Below are 16,023 nucleotides of genomic sequence, written 5' to 3' on the forward strand. Positions count from 1 at the left end.
GAATTTAAGTACAGTTGGTTTTTCTTTTTAAAATATTTGGTATGTGGTTTTAATAACGAATGAATGAATTTAAGTACACTTGGTTTATGTTTGTGGTTTATTACTTCTGGTGGGATGGGAAACAAATATGGATGGAAAATAAATAAATGGGCTTCGTGGCAAACTGGCAACTTTTTGGAGCATAAAGTTGATTTGCGCGTAGACGGGGATCACCATTATATGCTCAAAAAGCTACTCTCAAAGTATGCCGTCCAATTAAAATAAGTTTTTGGTGCATCCCCCTTTCGATAATTCTAAGAGTCGTTAATTAGGGTAACTATTATCATAAATTCTTTTTACACTTTTGTAATCTATTAGATTCTACAATATAAAATTTTATTTTTATCATTCATAAATTTTCCAAATTTAACAAAGAAGTTTGAAAATAATAAATTACTTAATTTGAATCTCACTATACGACATATGTTCACTACGATTCAAAAGATTGTAGACTTTTTTTTAATAGTTCACTTCTATTTTATGAAGCTTGCATTGAAGATACTCTTCAGAACTACTTTGTATATATAAAATTTTCAACTTTTAACCCCTCCAAAAAAAATCCAAGTATTAAGATTAGTATTGGTTAGAGTTAAACTAAACCGAAAATGAAAAAAACGTAGAAGCCAATGGTACTCCATTGCCAGCTAAATTAGCATATACCCATGCATCACTTAATCTGCAAGATACAAATGGCAAGCATAGATAAACCATATACTATTACGAGTATTTATAAGGGAAGTGTCGCAAAGAATACCAACCGTCTACCCATATACCTAAAATTTGATATGAAGCTATATACTACTGGCCTACTGCCTTCACTAGATCTTCAATTCTGCAGGACCACAAGTATTGGCGAAAATCGAAAACTATAATTAAACAGTATGGTCATAAAAATTTGAAATCAGAGAATGAGCAGAACAGTAGTAAAGGAGAAACGGGCACGTGCTGATGATAACCCAGCAAGAGCACGATCCAAACATTTTGGGTTCTATCTGAACATGCGTCGACAAACAAGCATCCTGAAGCATCGCAGCAAAGCATGGATCGAGAAGAAGAAAAAACAGATTGACCTACAGAACTTAAGCTTGTTACACGGGTACTCATGTGCAAAAACAGAATTAAACAAGTGGAAGCAGAGAACATAAACTATTTACACAGGTACTTGTGTAAGTAATATCATCAAACAAAAGAAAAAGGAAAATAGGCCAGCAATCATACCAAAAGAGTACCATCCATTACCAACAAGGAATTAGCCTAGTGGTAAGGCAAACACTTGGTGACCTTAAGGTCTCAGGTTTGACCCCCGCTTGGGGCAAAAAATAATTCCTTTAAGGTACCCGTTACCAATGAAGCCTAGACCCATATGTGAAGTTTAAATACGTGGGTTCGATCCTTCGGGGTGCCCAGATCATGTGGGGATTAGGATGGAGGTATTGTACCGACATCATATGGCTCATACGCGGTGAGTCGATGGGTATCTAATTGTGGTATCGGGGCTAGGGTTCCCTCCATTACCCTTTTTTAAAAGAGTAACATCCATTCATAGCAGACAAGTTGCCAAAAGAGTTTGCACCAAACGTATAAAGACTCGCACATTGTTTTCTCGATCTATATGAATCTCCCTATTTACTCATTTAGAAGGGGAAACGAAAGTAACATGTTCAGGTCAGGATGAGCAACCAATACTCCAGTAGCAACAAGATGAGCATAAAAACCAAAAATAACAGGACACTGGGAAAAAATTTCAACGATTCATATAAACTATCTACAACAATATTGATGATCTAACCAACCAAGTCCCTTGCAATGTAGACCTTTTAATAAAATCTTGAACATGGGTGATCAAGAAACTATGATATACATCCAAATATAAGATAAGAATATCAATTGAAAAACACGGGAGAAGGAGAAGAAGAGTGTAACGATCAACTAGTACAAATCAACCAAGGTCTTCGGACATCAAAGACTTGAGTTTTGCTCTTTTGTTCCATCTGGATATATACAAAGGACAAATCAAGGAATTCTTAAGCCTCCAAAGGTACAGAAAACCAATATAACTCCATAATAACTATGCCCCAGAACCCAGATCTACAGAAGAACCAGGAATACCCGGCAACAAGATTCCAAGGCTCAGCATTCCATTTTTCTATTTAAACAATACAGCGACCATGTGGTCAAACCAAACCAGGTCCCTTGCAGGAATTGTTTTATGAAAATCAGTAGAAACATATATTTAAAGCATATACTGAGTATTATTTTCATTATTCTGAAAGGTAAATATATATAAGCAGATCAAATCTACACATATCCAAAATGTACTCACTATGAAACGAAGATATGTTGGTTGATCAAGGATCAATTCCTCTATTGCCAAGTCAAAAAGCTATGAAAAAGTTATTATTACAATGCATTAAAGAAAGTACAAACAGATTGTACATAGTTAGACCTTGGAAGAAAACTTAAACATGGGAAGTCAAGAAAGTATGTTGTACATCCATAAAAAAAATATAACAATTAAAAAGCACGGGGAGAAGGAAAAGCAGATTGTAATAATCAACTAAGGCAACAAAACAAAGGTCACTGGACATCGAAGGAGTTGATTGTCTTGCTTTTGTTTCATCTGTGTATGTTAACAGGACAATTCAGGAAAGGCACAGAAAAGCAATAACACAATAATAACTATGCCATAAATGAAGAACCAGGATTACCCAACAACAAAGATCCAATCATTCCATTTTTCTGTGTAAAACCTCTACACAATACTCCGACCATAATAGGCATCATCATTAGACTAAGCAAGGATAGTTCAGGAGATTCGTAAGCCTCCAATGGGGTCCAGTATCCATGGAAGCTACCAGGGGCCTAAGGCAAGGAACATAGTCACATGGAAGGAATTTTTCCCGCATCCATCCCCAATTTTTGTTCACCCCGGATGATCGTGTTGGGTGAATTGTGACCTCGTACAACCGTGTAAGCTACCAGGGGGCAGGGATCATAGTCACATGGTACTAGGAATGGATAAAATCATGCAACTACTATTTATTAAATCACTATATAAAATTAAGCCCTACAAATGAGCACAAAACATACCAACTGCGCCAAGAGACCATGAATCCACGATGATCCGTAAAACCCAAAGTCAGTATAAGGTTAGTCACCGCTTCAGCTGTAAGATGACAAAGGGTGACCATCCATGCCATGATCGCGTGAACATGGAGCTCATAGTAGTGTGTATATATGAGATCACCAGCAAACAAAACTCTCATGACCAATTATAATGACCAGTAGTAACCAATGGTGCTCGTGGTGTTTGACGGTATTGAAATTACAATTCACAACCAAAGCAAATTATTTAAAGATACTTATGATGAAGATTATATTACCTCGTAAGCTCGGTGATCTTCTCTAGCAGCAATTTGCAATGGAATGGATCAAAGACAGACTTTTTTCCTTTAAGCAAGTCCTTGTTTAGTTGTGTAAGGCAAAAGTTCATTCACCACCAAAAGATTTATCTCAACCGCTTTCGCATCAAGTTCCATGCCTTTAATGGTCCTCAGCATTTGCTCATGAATTTCATCAATTCACTTGACTGTCAGGCTGCTAGTAAATCACTATATTGCGTCTACTTGACACCTGTTTCTCATAATTCTTCTAGCCCTGACTCATCAATGACTTCCCTTAACAAGATCCTGATAATGACTGCACACTAATCTATAGTAAAAACTTTATCTACTTTAATGGTCTATCTATCATTTATGCTTATGTTTGTAAATCCTAAATACATAAATGAATGCATAAATACTCATCTTAAATGTTTTCCGAAGGAGGAAGTTTGTAGACTTGTGAGGTCAACTCTCCTCACTTTCGACCAATCCAAAAATAGATTCAGTTTAACCCATTAGTTGACCATTTAGACTCGTTAACCCACTCATTTACCATCTATCTCGTAGGGCAACATGATGTGCAAAGATTTTAATTAATCAGTAACCAAAAATACATACAAAACTATATAGCATAAATTGGGTTTATATTAGCATCAGAGATTTCCCAGTTCCGCCACGAAGCACTACTATTTTTTGACTTCCTCCTCACTCTACGCAGTTTCTTTGATATCACCACATAATATGTCATGCCACCAAGAACTCCTACCATCGTTACTGCCCCAAAAACTGTCACCAGTATTGCCGCCCCTCTATGGTGTTTCCCCACCACGATATATGATGATGAAATAAACGCCACTGACGTACAAACTGCAGCCAACCACATCAACTTATTAATCACCTCAACAACCCGTCTCTCTGATTTAATCTCTCCCCTAACCACTGTGATCTGCACCACCACCACTGCTAGTGATGTAAAAAGAGCAATAGCATTGAAGATAAAAAACACCTTGAAACACTGACTCTGAACCATTACAGCAGTCCCATTCTGCTCATCAACACCACCAGGCACTGTGAAGATGGCAGCAAATGCAACTGTAGCAAAAAGAACTGCTACCACAGTGACAGAGTTGGTGGCATTGTTGATCCCTTCACGGTGGAGTTTACGAAGCTCTTTCGCGATCCCGCTCATGTTTCGGTTTGTTTTTCGGGCTTGTTCCAGCTGGTTGTGGACATCATTTTTGATTTCTGTGACGGTTTGCCTGAGTTCGTCTCGTGGCTGGTTTAAGTCATTTGCTTTTACTGCTCCGTAACGGGCCAATATATCAATGATTTCTGAGGTTTCTTCTGAGAAAGGGAGCCCGCTCACAATATCAAGTGCTGTTTTGTGGTCTCTTGTCAAGGCGTTCACGTTTGTGTCACGGAGAAGTACCAGTTCGTTTACTATCTGCAGCAGACACAAATTCAACCAATATTGATAAGACATTGACTATGAATGTAAATCATCTACTAACCCATTTATTGATTTTGTGTTATTGTTTTTTTTATCTCTAGCTTGTAAAATCAACAAAATGGCTAGAATAGAAACAGTGGCTGGGTCATAAGTCGCCAAAGTGTATCTTTTGCGAATAAAACCTCATACATCATTAAAGTACATCCCCAAGGACTCTACCCTGGTGTACTTTGAATAAAATCAGCCACATCAGATTAGATGACTTCACACTAATAACATATATATTTTTGCAACTTTTCAACTTCTTGAAAAATGCAAAGTAATCATTATAGGTTGCAAGTATACAAAGGCCAGTGAAACGGAAATCCATGGTAATGTGCACTTTCTTTGGCCTGTTCTCACATTTCTACGAAGTGTAAAGTTTTTCCAGCAAAAACATGATTTCCTTGTGACAAAAAACCAAATGCTATAGGAAGCAAGATGGATGGGTCGGCGTGAATTGGTAACAGATGAAAACTCATTTTGGGGTGGCAAAGGCAAATTTATTACATGTCATAAATGGGGTTGGGTCGGTTTAGGTTGAGTCGCAATTTTCGCCCTTTCATGTTGCATAAATCGAAAGTTTACATGAGCATTGTTAGTAAAAACAGACTTTGGGGTACTTCCAACCTGTTTGACCTATTTGAACCTTTCAATCCAATTGACCCAATTCATTATAGCTAACTTTTCTAATTTGAGCAGCTGGAGATAAAATACAACCAAAATCAACAAATTCTTCAGTAAACGGGTCAGAATGTCATCTCTGATAAAAATAATCATTTAAAATCAACAGTTTGCTAAAATTTGATTAATACCTCTACACGTTTTTTCCTTGCAGCTACATGCAAAGCAGTGTTACTAAACTTGTCAGGGAGCATAACAATTGCTGGATCAGCCTGAAGAAGCAATTTTACAACTTCACAGCTAACCCCTTTCACAGCCATATGCAAAGCAGTCTGACCTTTCTTATCGGTTCTTCTCGCCAGTTGAGGATCTATATTGAGCAGTGTACTGACTATGTCTACATGACCTTGTCGTGCAGCTAAATGCAAAGCATTTTTTCCATTTGATCTTGTGACATCCACCAAGCTAGAGTCTCTAGAGAGCAATTCATCGACTACTGATGAATGTCCTCTTACAGCTGCAGTTGTAAGAGGGGTTGAATTTGACTGACCAACTGTTTTGCTTAGCTCGGGGTCATGGTCAAGAAGGATCTTGACAATTTCTGCATATCGTAGAGTTAACTGTGAAAAGTTAATGGCAGAATCTAAGAACTAGAAGTGACAAGATAGGCAGGTTGGATAATAGGTCAAAACAGGTCATTTTGCATGTTTATTGGGTTGACCCACACACTTTTATGCTCATTTTCATTTTTTATACCCACTAATTATTACTGCATATACAATGGTAGTACAATTAGACGACATTGACAAGCATATTGAAATCACAACAAAAGAAATTACATCAAGATACTTATGATAACATTATGTTACCTCGGTGACCTTCTCTAGCCGCAATGTGTAATGGATCAAAACCAGACCTGTTGTTCATAGAAAGACCTTCTTTAGTTGTGTAAGGCAACAATTCCTTCACAACCTCGATGTACCCTCTTTCTGCAGCCGTAAACAAAGCCGTTTCTCCCAATTCATTCATCTCATTAACAACTGAAGCCCTTATTTCAGCCACCTCTGCATCAAAGTCTGCCCCTTTCATAGTCCTCAACATTTGCTCATTAATTTCATCAACAATTCGTTTGACCGCCATCACATCACCACGTTGTGCAGCCAAATGGAGCTCAGTATCGTTAAATCTCCCTGTCACCTGTTTCACATACTTCTTCTTCCCACCTTGACTCGTTAATGACTTCCCTGAACAAGATGCTGACAACGACTTCCCAGAATTGGAATTGGAACTAGTATACGATAGTGACTTGAACGAACTTGATGTGTTCAACATTTTACCGGAACTCGAAACACCCAACATTTTACCAACATTTGATGATGACCCTAATAACTTACCGGAATTGGATACCACCAATGCAGGTGCCCTAGGGGAAGGAGGAGGGTATGAGTCAATTGACCTTCTGGAAGGAGAAGGAGACGGTTGCCGAATAGGAGTTGGGGCTGTATCCGAACCCATTTCGAGATCCTTCTCATCTCCTTCATCACAACAATTATGCATCAACAAAAATATACAGTATTTCAGCAACTTTTTTTCTAACGGCAAACTATCCACTCCTACTCCTAAACTACAAAAATGTCTAGGATGGAACCAGGACTCCGCCACTGGCCACATTGGCAATATATATTACAGTAATAGCACAACATTTCCATTAAATCTATATTCACCACATCGATCTAACTTACTGATACATATAAATAGCAAAAATAGTGTAGAAGCACACTACACATACTATAACAATACTATTAGTCCAAACATAAATAGATTTGTAAATAAATACAAATATAATTTGGTGGTCATAAAGATTTAGAGAGTGTGTCCATGTGTGTTATACAAAGGGATTTAAAATGAAAATGGAGATATTGGTTAGGGTTATACCTTCGATAACGGTATTCATTTTGGAGTTAAATTATACGAACAAAAAGGAACCCGGAGATACCGAGAACGCGGTAGTTTTTTGTTGAATTTCCGGCGAATGTATTTCCATACAAGAGTCTTGGTCGTTCGTTTTTGCAATTGCCGTTTATCAAGGTCGGTTATTTAAACGTTTCGGCACGGGTTCATTAAAGAGATTCTTTATGATTAGGCCGTAAACTTTAGAAAAACTACTCATAAGTCCTTCAGATACAAGTGTATATAAACCAGAGAATTGATGTTCGTACCATTGTTTTTGTTTAATTTACCACACAATACTATTAAACAGCAGACTGTACAAGTAGATGATGCATGAATGTGATAGATCTATTCAATTACATTGTATTAATATCATCTCCCATATAAGTATATTCGACCGGATACAAAATACATTACTTAATCTTTGTCAAATGAAAGAGGTAAGATGTAGACTGTCTTGTCTTTATTTAGAAGTAAATAAACTATTTCCATAAGAATTTCTGGTCAAATGGAGAAAGAATAATAGACTGTAAGACACATGACTACATTAAGAATAGATTAGAATAATAAAAACAAACAGGATAAACGTATATTCCCACATATCTAACAAAACACAACATATAAGCACTCATTTAAACATATTAAACAACACATAAAAACATAACAAACATAGATACATGCATAAAGCCAAACATGTGAGACTGGAGCAACAACTAAGAGTGACATATATAAAAACTTTCTTTATTACTCTCCCATCAAGTCATAGGAACAATATTGATTATTTTTCATATAACTCAATTACATGACAAATGTAATCATTTTCTCTTTCGGTTATATTATTTACTTTTATCAGATATCGTCGAGTTGTTAGACTAATATTTTAACGGATATATCATTTTTGCTGTTTTATAAGCTAATGTGAGAGCAATTTTTTCCTATTAATATACGTTGTTTATTTTTTTTTTTAAAAAGGCTAAATAAAAGGATCCACCTAAGTTTACACAATTACATAAATGTTTAAAATATGCTTTAAGAGTATATTTATACATTGAAAACTTATAATCTCAAATATATGTAAGCATGCAACTTCGTGGGAGTGGACGGAATGCTTCTCCATTCCTCTCGCCTTTTTCTTTTACATCTTCAACCCTTCCCACTAGTAAAAAAATGTCTCTTCATTGTCTCCCCACTAAAAAAACAAAATAGAAAAGACAAAAATAAAAAAAAATAACAAAATGTGACAAGATCACCATCATCATTAATTTGCTCTCCGCCTTATCGGTACTTATAAGGCATTTAATTACCGGTGACATACTCCGTTTACCCTAATAGTAAATTCAAAGTCAATAGTTGACCATGCCAACGACCGACCATCGTCACTCTTCGCATCGTGTGCTAATTGAAGTTCACAAAATTTTGTTTTTAAAACCAGTTTATATGTTTAAGTGTGAGGTATTTGATGGAGGAATTTTACCAAGACATAAACAATATCACTTATATATAGGGATTAGCATTTGGACCGAAACTTGTGACCCGACCCGGACCCGCCCTGTCCGAAACACTAACGGGTCGGGTCACGGGTCACAGTTTTAGTGGATTCACGGGTCACGGGTTGGACGGGCCGGGCCGGGTCGGGTGGAGCCAAAAATCGAAAATTATGAAGGAAACTGTGACCCGCCCGTGACTCGCCCGAACCAACCCGGACCTTCACGGGCCAGGTCACGGTTCCATTTTCCTTGCTTTCGCGGGTCGGCCGGGTTTTGACCCGTACACATCCCTACTTCTATATGTTGGTAACACACTAACACTGAGGTAGGATTAGGATATTATCTATTATCTAAATCTTTTGCTTTATAACTTTATACACCGTTGAGATATTATTATAAAAAAACCTGACATAGAGTGTTTACTTTCTAGTTTATAACTTCATACGCTAGAAACTAAGGGTGCGTTTAGTTCAAGAAAACTCTCTTGTTTTCCATTTTCATTTTCCAAAAAAACATGGAAAACAGGAAACGCGTTCAAGTTTTAATTTTTTAGAAAAGTTTTCCTAGAAAATAAAAATTCCCTTTTCCAACTTTTGCACTAAAATTAGAAAACTGTTTTTTTCAGTTTTTGTTTTCACTTTTCTATTTTCTAAACCTTTTATAAACCTAAAATTAGAAAACAAGTGAATTTGAACATGTTTTCTAGTTTTCAAAAATGAAAAAATGAAAAATCCATCTTTTATTTTGAACGCGTTTTCAAAATTTTCAACGGTTTTTTAGAAATGAAAAACCTTTTCATTTTCTAGAAAACTAAAAATGGAAAACTTAAAAACAATTTCTCCAACTAAACGCGCCCTAAAATCTTTTTAAAAATTCCATCCATATCTTGAGTTATGCGGACACACAACTAGTTATTTAGAAAAATAATAAACAATCGAGTTAAAAGTAGAGTGAAAGAAAGTAGGACGCGTTTAGTTCACAGAATGTTTTGGGAAGAAATGGAATCTTTCAAAGGAATTGGAATTTGAAGGAATGGAATTTGACGGAATGTTTTTGATTTTTTGAAAATTCAAGTGATTGAAGGAATGAAATTTCTTCCTCCATCCCCAAGGAATGGAGATTCCATCAAATGATGAAATGTTTACATTCCTATGGAATGAGATTCCTTCTTTTTTGTGTAACCAAACGCACTAAGGAGTGAAATTCAATTCCAATTCCATCAAATTCCATCAAATTCTGTGAACTAAACGCGACCTAACAAAACAAAAGAGCGAGGCAGGCAGCAGCTGAATTGGACTTGCTATGTCGGTATGAATGAATCACACCTCACAAAAATATCAAAACCAACGTCTTCTAATAAATAGCTTTTTGGGTGGGTGATTAATGAGTGAATGAATGGGGAACCATCATAGTAACTCACACGGGGGCCACCATCATCACTTTCGAAACCGTAAAAACAACATTAATAATAATAATAATAATCCTAATAATGATAATTATAACCCCCTTCACTCTTCTTCTTCTTCTTCTTCATCATCAACAGCAACAGCAGCAGCAGGAAGCAATCAAATGAGGATGCCGTACGATGGTGTGGAATCCAGCTTACGAGGAATAGCTGGTCAGGCTGAAGGATTTGGTCGGCATGCCATCGGTGGTCTTCACGGACCCATCTATCATGTTACCACTTTATCAGGTTCTATTCCACATTACATCACTTGTAGTATTAAAAGTTTTTTTTTTTTCTTTTAAAAAAAGCTTCTTCAATTTTCAAAACAAAAAAAGAATTCAAATTACTCAAGATTCACAGTTACACAAAAAGCTAGAGTATAAATATATAATGAAAAAGGAAATACATAATAATCAACAAAATGACTGGATGTTATATCTCTCAAAGAAATGGGTTTACTGTCTCAAGTTTGTTTAGCCTACAACTCTCATATACTTAATTTTGAGGGAGGTGATCCCTACACAACACAATTTTGCCATACACAACAATACATGCATCAGACAGTTGTATTGTACAACCTTTTAATGCATATATTGTTGTGTATGGTAAAACTGTGTTGTGTAGGGATCATTTCCCTAATTTTGATATGCCCCTTCCCGACCATGGAACTTATTTCGTCTATTTTAAACGTTTTTTATAGGTTATTAAAATTTTAAAATGTGTCTTGTTGGGCCATTTTTTTTTATTTGTTTCCAAAACGATTTAATATATTTTTAATGACCTACAACACCCAAAAAAATTTGGTTGGAAAGGACAGATAAAAAGCTACGTAAGATTCTAGGCAATAAACCCAAATGAAAAATATACCTAGTTGACAGTAAGTGGAAGCCAATGTTCGGTCAGCGCATCTGATGTAGTGACAACTGTTGTTTACTTAGATACCGTCTCTATATGATCACAGGCTCAATCGTTTTGTGTTCAATTCGTTTAATGCTTCGATGTGTATTTCATTTCTAGATGATTGATGTTTATGAGAAACATGAAATCCGAGGATGTTATTTCGGATCAATATACCCAAATGCAAATTGACATTACTTAGCTCTGATATAGATTATTTGTTTTTTTTTTTCGTATTTGTAAGATTGTTTCTACAAGCATCACATTTTCACAAATTCATTCTCCAAGAGTTGTTTCGGTTAGAGTTTTGTTTTATCTGATGTAGAAATCAAGTTGCATTGCGTTGTTACCAGACTTGTCAGGGTCATATATTAACGCAAATCATTGTTTAAAGGAATTGTGCTATGTGAAAAGATTTGAAGTTTGACTTTGTTGTAGATGACGGGCCTGGATCACTTCGTGCTGGATGTCGCAATAAAGAACCTTTGTGGATTGTATTTGATGTTTCGGGTACCATTGGACTGTCATCTTATTTAAATGTGTCTTCTTATAAGACAATTGATGGACGGGGACAAAGGGTTAAGATAACTGGTAAAGGCCTTAGGCTCAAAGAATGTGAACATGTGATCATCTGCAACTTAGAATTTGAAGGTGGTAGAGGACCCGATGTAGATGCCATTCAAATCAAGCCCAATTCAAAGCATATATGGATTGATCGTTGCAGCCTTAAGGATTATGATGATGGATTGATCGATATCACCCGTCAAAGCACATATATTACCATTTCCCGGTAATTACTCTTAGAGTTAATTGGTGTATGTGCTATGAAACTAGTTATGTGATGTGATAGGAAGTATCTGATAGATTTGCTTGCTAAGATTCGACCAACTAATCTACCTTACTTCGTGCATGTAGTTGCAACTTTTCAAACCATGACAAAACAATGCTTATTGGAGCCGACGCGTCCCACCATGGTGACAGATGTATGTGTGTCACCATTCACCATTGTTTCTTTGATGGAACCCGACAGCGTCATCCTCGTGTTAGGTTTGCCAAAGTACATCTGTATAACAATTACACCAGAAACTGGGGTATTTATGCTGTCTGCGCCAGTGTTGAATCACAGGTCAATATACTACAGAAACTTTATTTATTTCCTTTCTCTTTCTTTCTTGTTCAAGCATATATATGAGTATCATACAGCTTATTGATTGATTTCTTGTAGATATACTCACAATGCAATATATACGAAGCAGGACAGAAGAAGGTAGCTTTTAAATATCTAACTGAGAAGGTAAAACATATTCTCTTTGCATCCTTTTACATACCTGATTTTTTTTGTTATGATTGGTAAAGAAAGGGAAACTTTGATACTAGTTCTAGTAATTTCAAAGTCGGTAATTATTTAGAGCATTTATTCCTAAATGGTTACCATCGCACTTGTGGCTTAGTGGTTATCATCCTGGACTTCTTTACAAGAGGTCTGAGGTTTCATTCCCGCTAGGTACAATATCGGAGATGGCCAGGGAAATGTTTGAAAAGACGTAACCTGAATAGGGAAAACTTAATGTGTTTAGTCCTAAATGGTTACAACTAGGTCGTTCTATGTTGTGCAGGCAGCTGACAAAGAGGAAGCATGCACGGGATGCATTATATCTGAGGGTGACCTATTTACGACTGGTACTACACCAGGCTTATTGGAAACTACCGCAGGAAGTAGCATGTTTCATCCAAGCCAACAATACCAAACATGGACAGTCGAACCTCCAACACAGGATCTCAAACTAATTCTCCAGAATTGTACAGGATGGCAAGGTGTTCCACTCCCACTTGGTGAGCGACCAGTTGCAAAATTTTCTGTACATGTTTAAATATGTCATAATTGAAGGACACTTAATCACATGTTCGTATGGCTGATGCTTGTAATGAACCTCCAGTTCATGTAAGCTTACTAAAAGGGTCATACATATCAAGTATCCGAACTTCTACATGTAAGATATAACTTGATATATATTTTGTTTGATATATTTTTATTTTTTCTAATCATTATGAAAGTATGTAAAAAATATGGAATTCTTTCCTATTTAAGGTTTTTATGCACGTTATATTATTAACTAATAATGTATTGACTTTATTATCAATAACTTGTCTTTTTTATTAACCAAATGTTTTGTGTTTTTAATATAAAAGTGAAATGAAGGGTGGGTCCTGTTTTCAGTGTGGTGCTAATGTGACAACTTTTTCAGTGTTTTTTTGTGCGACTGTTATGGGTGCTCTAACATTAACAACATACCTTCTTCATCCTCATCCTCATCATCAGATAATGCACCAGCAAGCAACAAAATGACATTTCCATATGCTCGTGTCGATTCCAGCTTACGAGGTCTGGCTGGTCAAGCTGAAGGATTTGGTCGGCACGCCATTGGTGGACTTCATGGACCCGTATATCATGTTACCATTCTATCAGGTCTGTCAGGGGATCTTTTAAACACTTATATATATTCGAATCTGGGTAATTATTCTCCATAAGGAAAAAAAGTTATATCCAGGGTCACTCAAGACAAAACAAAAGGATAAAGTCCTAATAATTTTAGTGTTATTAAGGGTTTTGAGTCGAGTTTGAAAACAAGTTACACATGGTATAATTAACTGAAATTGTGAACCCTAAATAGCGGGGGTTTAGAAGTTGCACCTCAAGTCAATGACCCATTCTGCTAGTCAGCAACACTCGTATGTTACTGACTCATGCTTATCAATAGGTCACAATGATCTTTGATCAAGATAAGTTTAACACTTTAACTTCAACTTTTTTAAATAAAGCTTTTGGCTGTGTCATGTTTTCCTTAAAAATTTCTGACACTGTCTTGTACAAAGTTCAAATCATATATAACTGGAAATCATTTTAAAAGGCGTGATTTCGGGTACCATTATACTGTTGAGAAGTTTTGAACTTGTTGTAGATGACGGGCCTGGATCACTTCGTGCTGGATGTCGCAAGAAAGAACCTTGGTGGATTGTATTCGATGTTTCGGGGACCATTGAACTGTCGTCTTATTTAAATGTGTCATCTTACAAGACCATTGATGGACGGGGACAGAGGGTTAAGATAACTGGCAAGGGACTTAGGCTTAAAGAATGTGAACACGTGATTATCTGCAACTTAGAGTTTGAAGGTGGTAGAGGACCTGATGTAGATGCGATTCAAATCAAGCCCAATTCGAAACATATATGGATTGATCGTTGTAGCCTTAAGGATTATGATGATGGATTGATTGATATTACCCGTCAAAGCACAAATATCACCATTTCCCGGTTATTATTCTTGCTTTTTTACATTAATTATGTGATGTGATATGAAATAGTAAGGCTTACTAATAAACGCTATAACATATTTGCTTACAAAGCTTTGACCAATTAAACAACATTCTTCTTTGTGCATTCAGTTGTCACTTCTCAAAACATGACAAGACAATACTTATTGGAGGCGACGCGTCCAATCATGGTGACAGATGTATGTGTATCACTATTCACCATTGTTTCTTTGATGGAACCCGACAACGTCATCCTCGTGTTAGGTTCGCCAAAGTACATCTATATAACAATTACACCAGAAACTGGGGTATTTATGCCGTCTGCGCCAGTGTTGAATCACAGGTTAATCTGGTGCCGAAACTTTGTTCATCTCGTTAACTTTCATTCATCTTTAAGCACATATGTAATCGTGGTACAACTTTTTAATTATTCTTTTAGATATACTCGCAATGCAATATATATGAAGCAGGTCAGAAGAAGGTGGCTTTCAAATATCTCACTGAGAAGGTAAAGTATATTCTTCTTGCATCATTAAAGTACCCAAATTGCTGTTAACTTTTTATAATTGGTAAAGACATGTGAAATATGTTGCTATCTCTTTTAAATTACAAGGTACTTATGCTAATATTCATATAAGTGTGAAAGTAGGTTTTTATTTAGAGCAAATATCCTTATAAAGTGATAATAAGGTGGTTGTATGTTGAGCAGGCAGCTGACAAAGAGGAGGCAAGCACAGGTTGCATTATATCTCAGGGTGACCTATTTGTGTCTGGTACTCAATCTGGCTTATTGGAACCAACAGCAGAAAGTAGCTCTTTTCACCCGGGGCAACACTACCAAACATGGACGGTTGAACCTCCAACAGAGGACCTTAAACTAACTCTTCAGCATTGTACAGGATGGCAAGGCGTTCCCCTCCCATCTGGTCAGTAACCAATTTTGCATTAATTTTTATACATGTGTAGATATGCCATAATTGAAGGACATACAGCCGCATATTTATATGACTGATTATTGTATAATAAACTTGCATATCGTGTAAGCATACTAAAAGGTCCATACATCGTAGTATATACAAACTCTCATTTATTTGGAAAATTGAGTCATACTAGTTTTAGTACTATTTTGGATGGCTTGAACGAAAACTGAAAACCATGTGATACGGTGACCTTGAATGTGGAATTTGTACATGTTAGGGGAGTGACCTGTGATTATATATCGTTCGAAGTGGTTTGTTAGTGGCACTGGCGGTTGGTGGTGGATCGGGGGTGATAGTTTTTGTAGGGTGGTGTTTTCTCGTGGTGGTGGTGTTTATGAGAAAAAACGAAGAATAGTTGACTTAATTGTGTTGGTCATAATTTAATTATTAAAACTATTAAAACTAAATATATTGGT

At 36.4% G+C, this 16,023-nt stretch overlaps 2 protein-coding genes across 4 annotated transcripts; one reads left to right on the forward strand and one right to left on the reverse strand.

Moving 5' to 3' along the window:
• Window positions 1-4,044: 4,044 nt before the first annotated feature.
• Window positions 4,045-7,489, reverse strand: LOC122585804 (ankyrin repeat-containing protein ITN1-like). Of its 2 annotated transcripts, none has more exons than XM_043757929.1 (4): window positions 7,471-7,489; window positions 6,405-7,070; window positions 5,727-6,136; window positions 4,045-4,866 (listed from the first exon to the last, which is right to left on the reverse strand). In XM_043757929.1, exons 1-4 carry the CDS (start codon window positions 7,487-7,489, stop codon window positions 4,045-4,047), a joined length of 1,917 nt encoding a protein of 638 aa, XP_043613864.1. The 2 variants fall into 2 exon arrangements, with proteins under 2 accessions (XP_043613864.1, XP_043613865.1); XM_043757930.1 differs by lacking the exon at window positions 7,471-7,489 and having other exon boundaries at window positions 6,405-6,758; window positions 6,852-6,909.
• Window positions 7,490-10,352: 2,863 nt separating this feature from the next.
• Window positions 10,353-15,726, forward strand: LOC122607709 (probable pectate lyase 13). Of its 2 annotated transcripts, XM_043780737.1 has the most exons (10): window positions 10,353-10,665; window positions 11,755-12,106; window positions 12,232-12,442; window positions 12,542-12,610; window positions 12,933-13,149; window positions 13,637-13,783; window positions 14,277-14,628; window positions 14,760-14,970; window positions 15,067-15,135; window positions 15,337-15,726. In XM_043780737.1, exons 1-10 carry the CDS (start codon window positions 10,368-10,370, stop codon window positions 15,559-15,561), a joined length of 2,151 nt encoding a protein of 716 aa, XP_043636672.1. In that variant the 5' UTR covers window positions 10,353-10,367; the 3' UTR covers window positions 15,562-15,726. The 2 variants fall into 2 exon arrangements, with proteins under 2 accessions (XP_043636672.1, XP_043636680.1); XM_043780745.1 differs by lacking the exons at window positions 10,353-10,665; window positions 11,755-12,106; window positions 12,232-12,442; window positions 12,542-12,610; window positions 12,933-13,149 and adding an exon at window positions 13,208-13,307.
• The last annotated feature ends 297 nt before the right edge of the window (window positions 15,727-16,023 follow it).

This window comes from Erigeron canadensis, chromosome 1, assembly GCF_010389155.1.
Source record: "Erigeron canadensis isolate Cc75 chromosome 1, C_canadensis_v1, whole genome shotgun sequence".
In the NCBI taxonomy this organism is placed as follows: domain Eukaryota; kingdom Viridiplantae; phylum Streptophyta; class Magnoliopsida; order Asterales; family Asteraceae; genus Erigeron; species Erigeron canadensis.

Bases quoted from the DNA above. Each gene is read 5' to 3' on its own strand.
- LOC122585804 (XM_043757929.1), bottom strand. The intron at 6,137-6,404 runs GTAACATAATGT...TACGATATGCAG, and splicing joins GGCTAGAGAAGGTCACCGAG to AAATTGTCAAGATCCTTCTT. The intron at 4,867-5,726 runs GTATTAATCAAA...TGTCTGCTGCAG, and splicing joins CAAGGAAAAAACGTGTAGAG to ATAGTAAACGAACTGGTACT.
- LOC122607709 (XM_043780737.1), top strand. From the start codon at position 10,368: ATGGGGAACCATCATAGTAACTCACACGGGGGCCACCATCATCACTTT. The intron at 12,107-12,231 runs GTAATTACTCTT...TCGTGCATGTAG, and splicing joins ACATATATTACCATTTCCCG to TTGCAACTTTTCAAACCATG. The intron at 12,443-12,541 runs GTCAATATACTA...GATTTCTTGTAG, and splicing joins GCGCCAGTGTTGAATCACAG to ATATACTCACAATGCAATAT.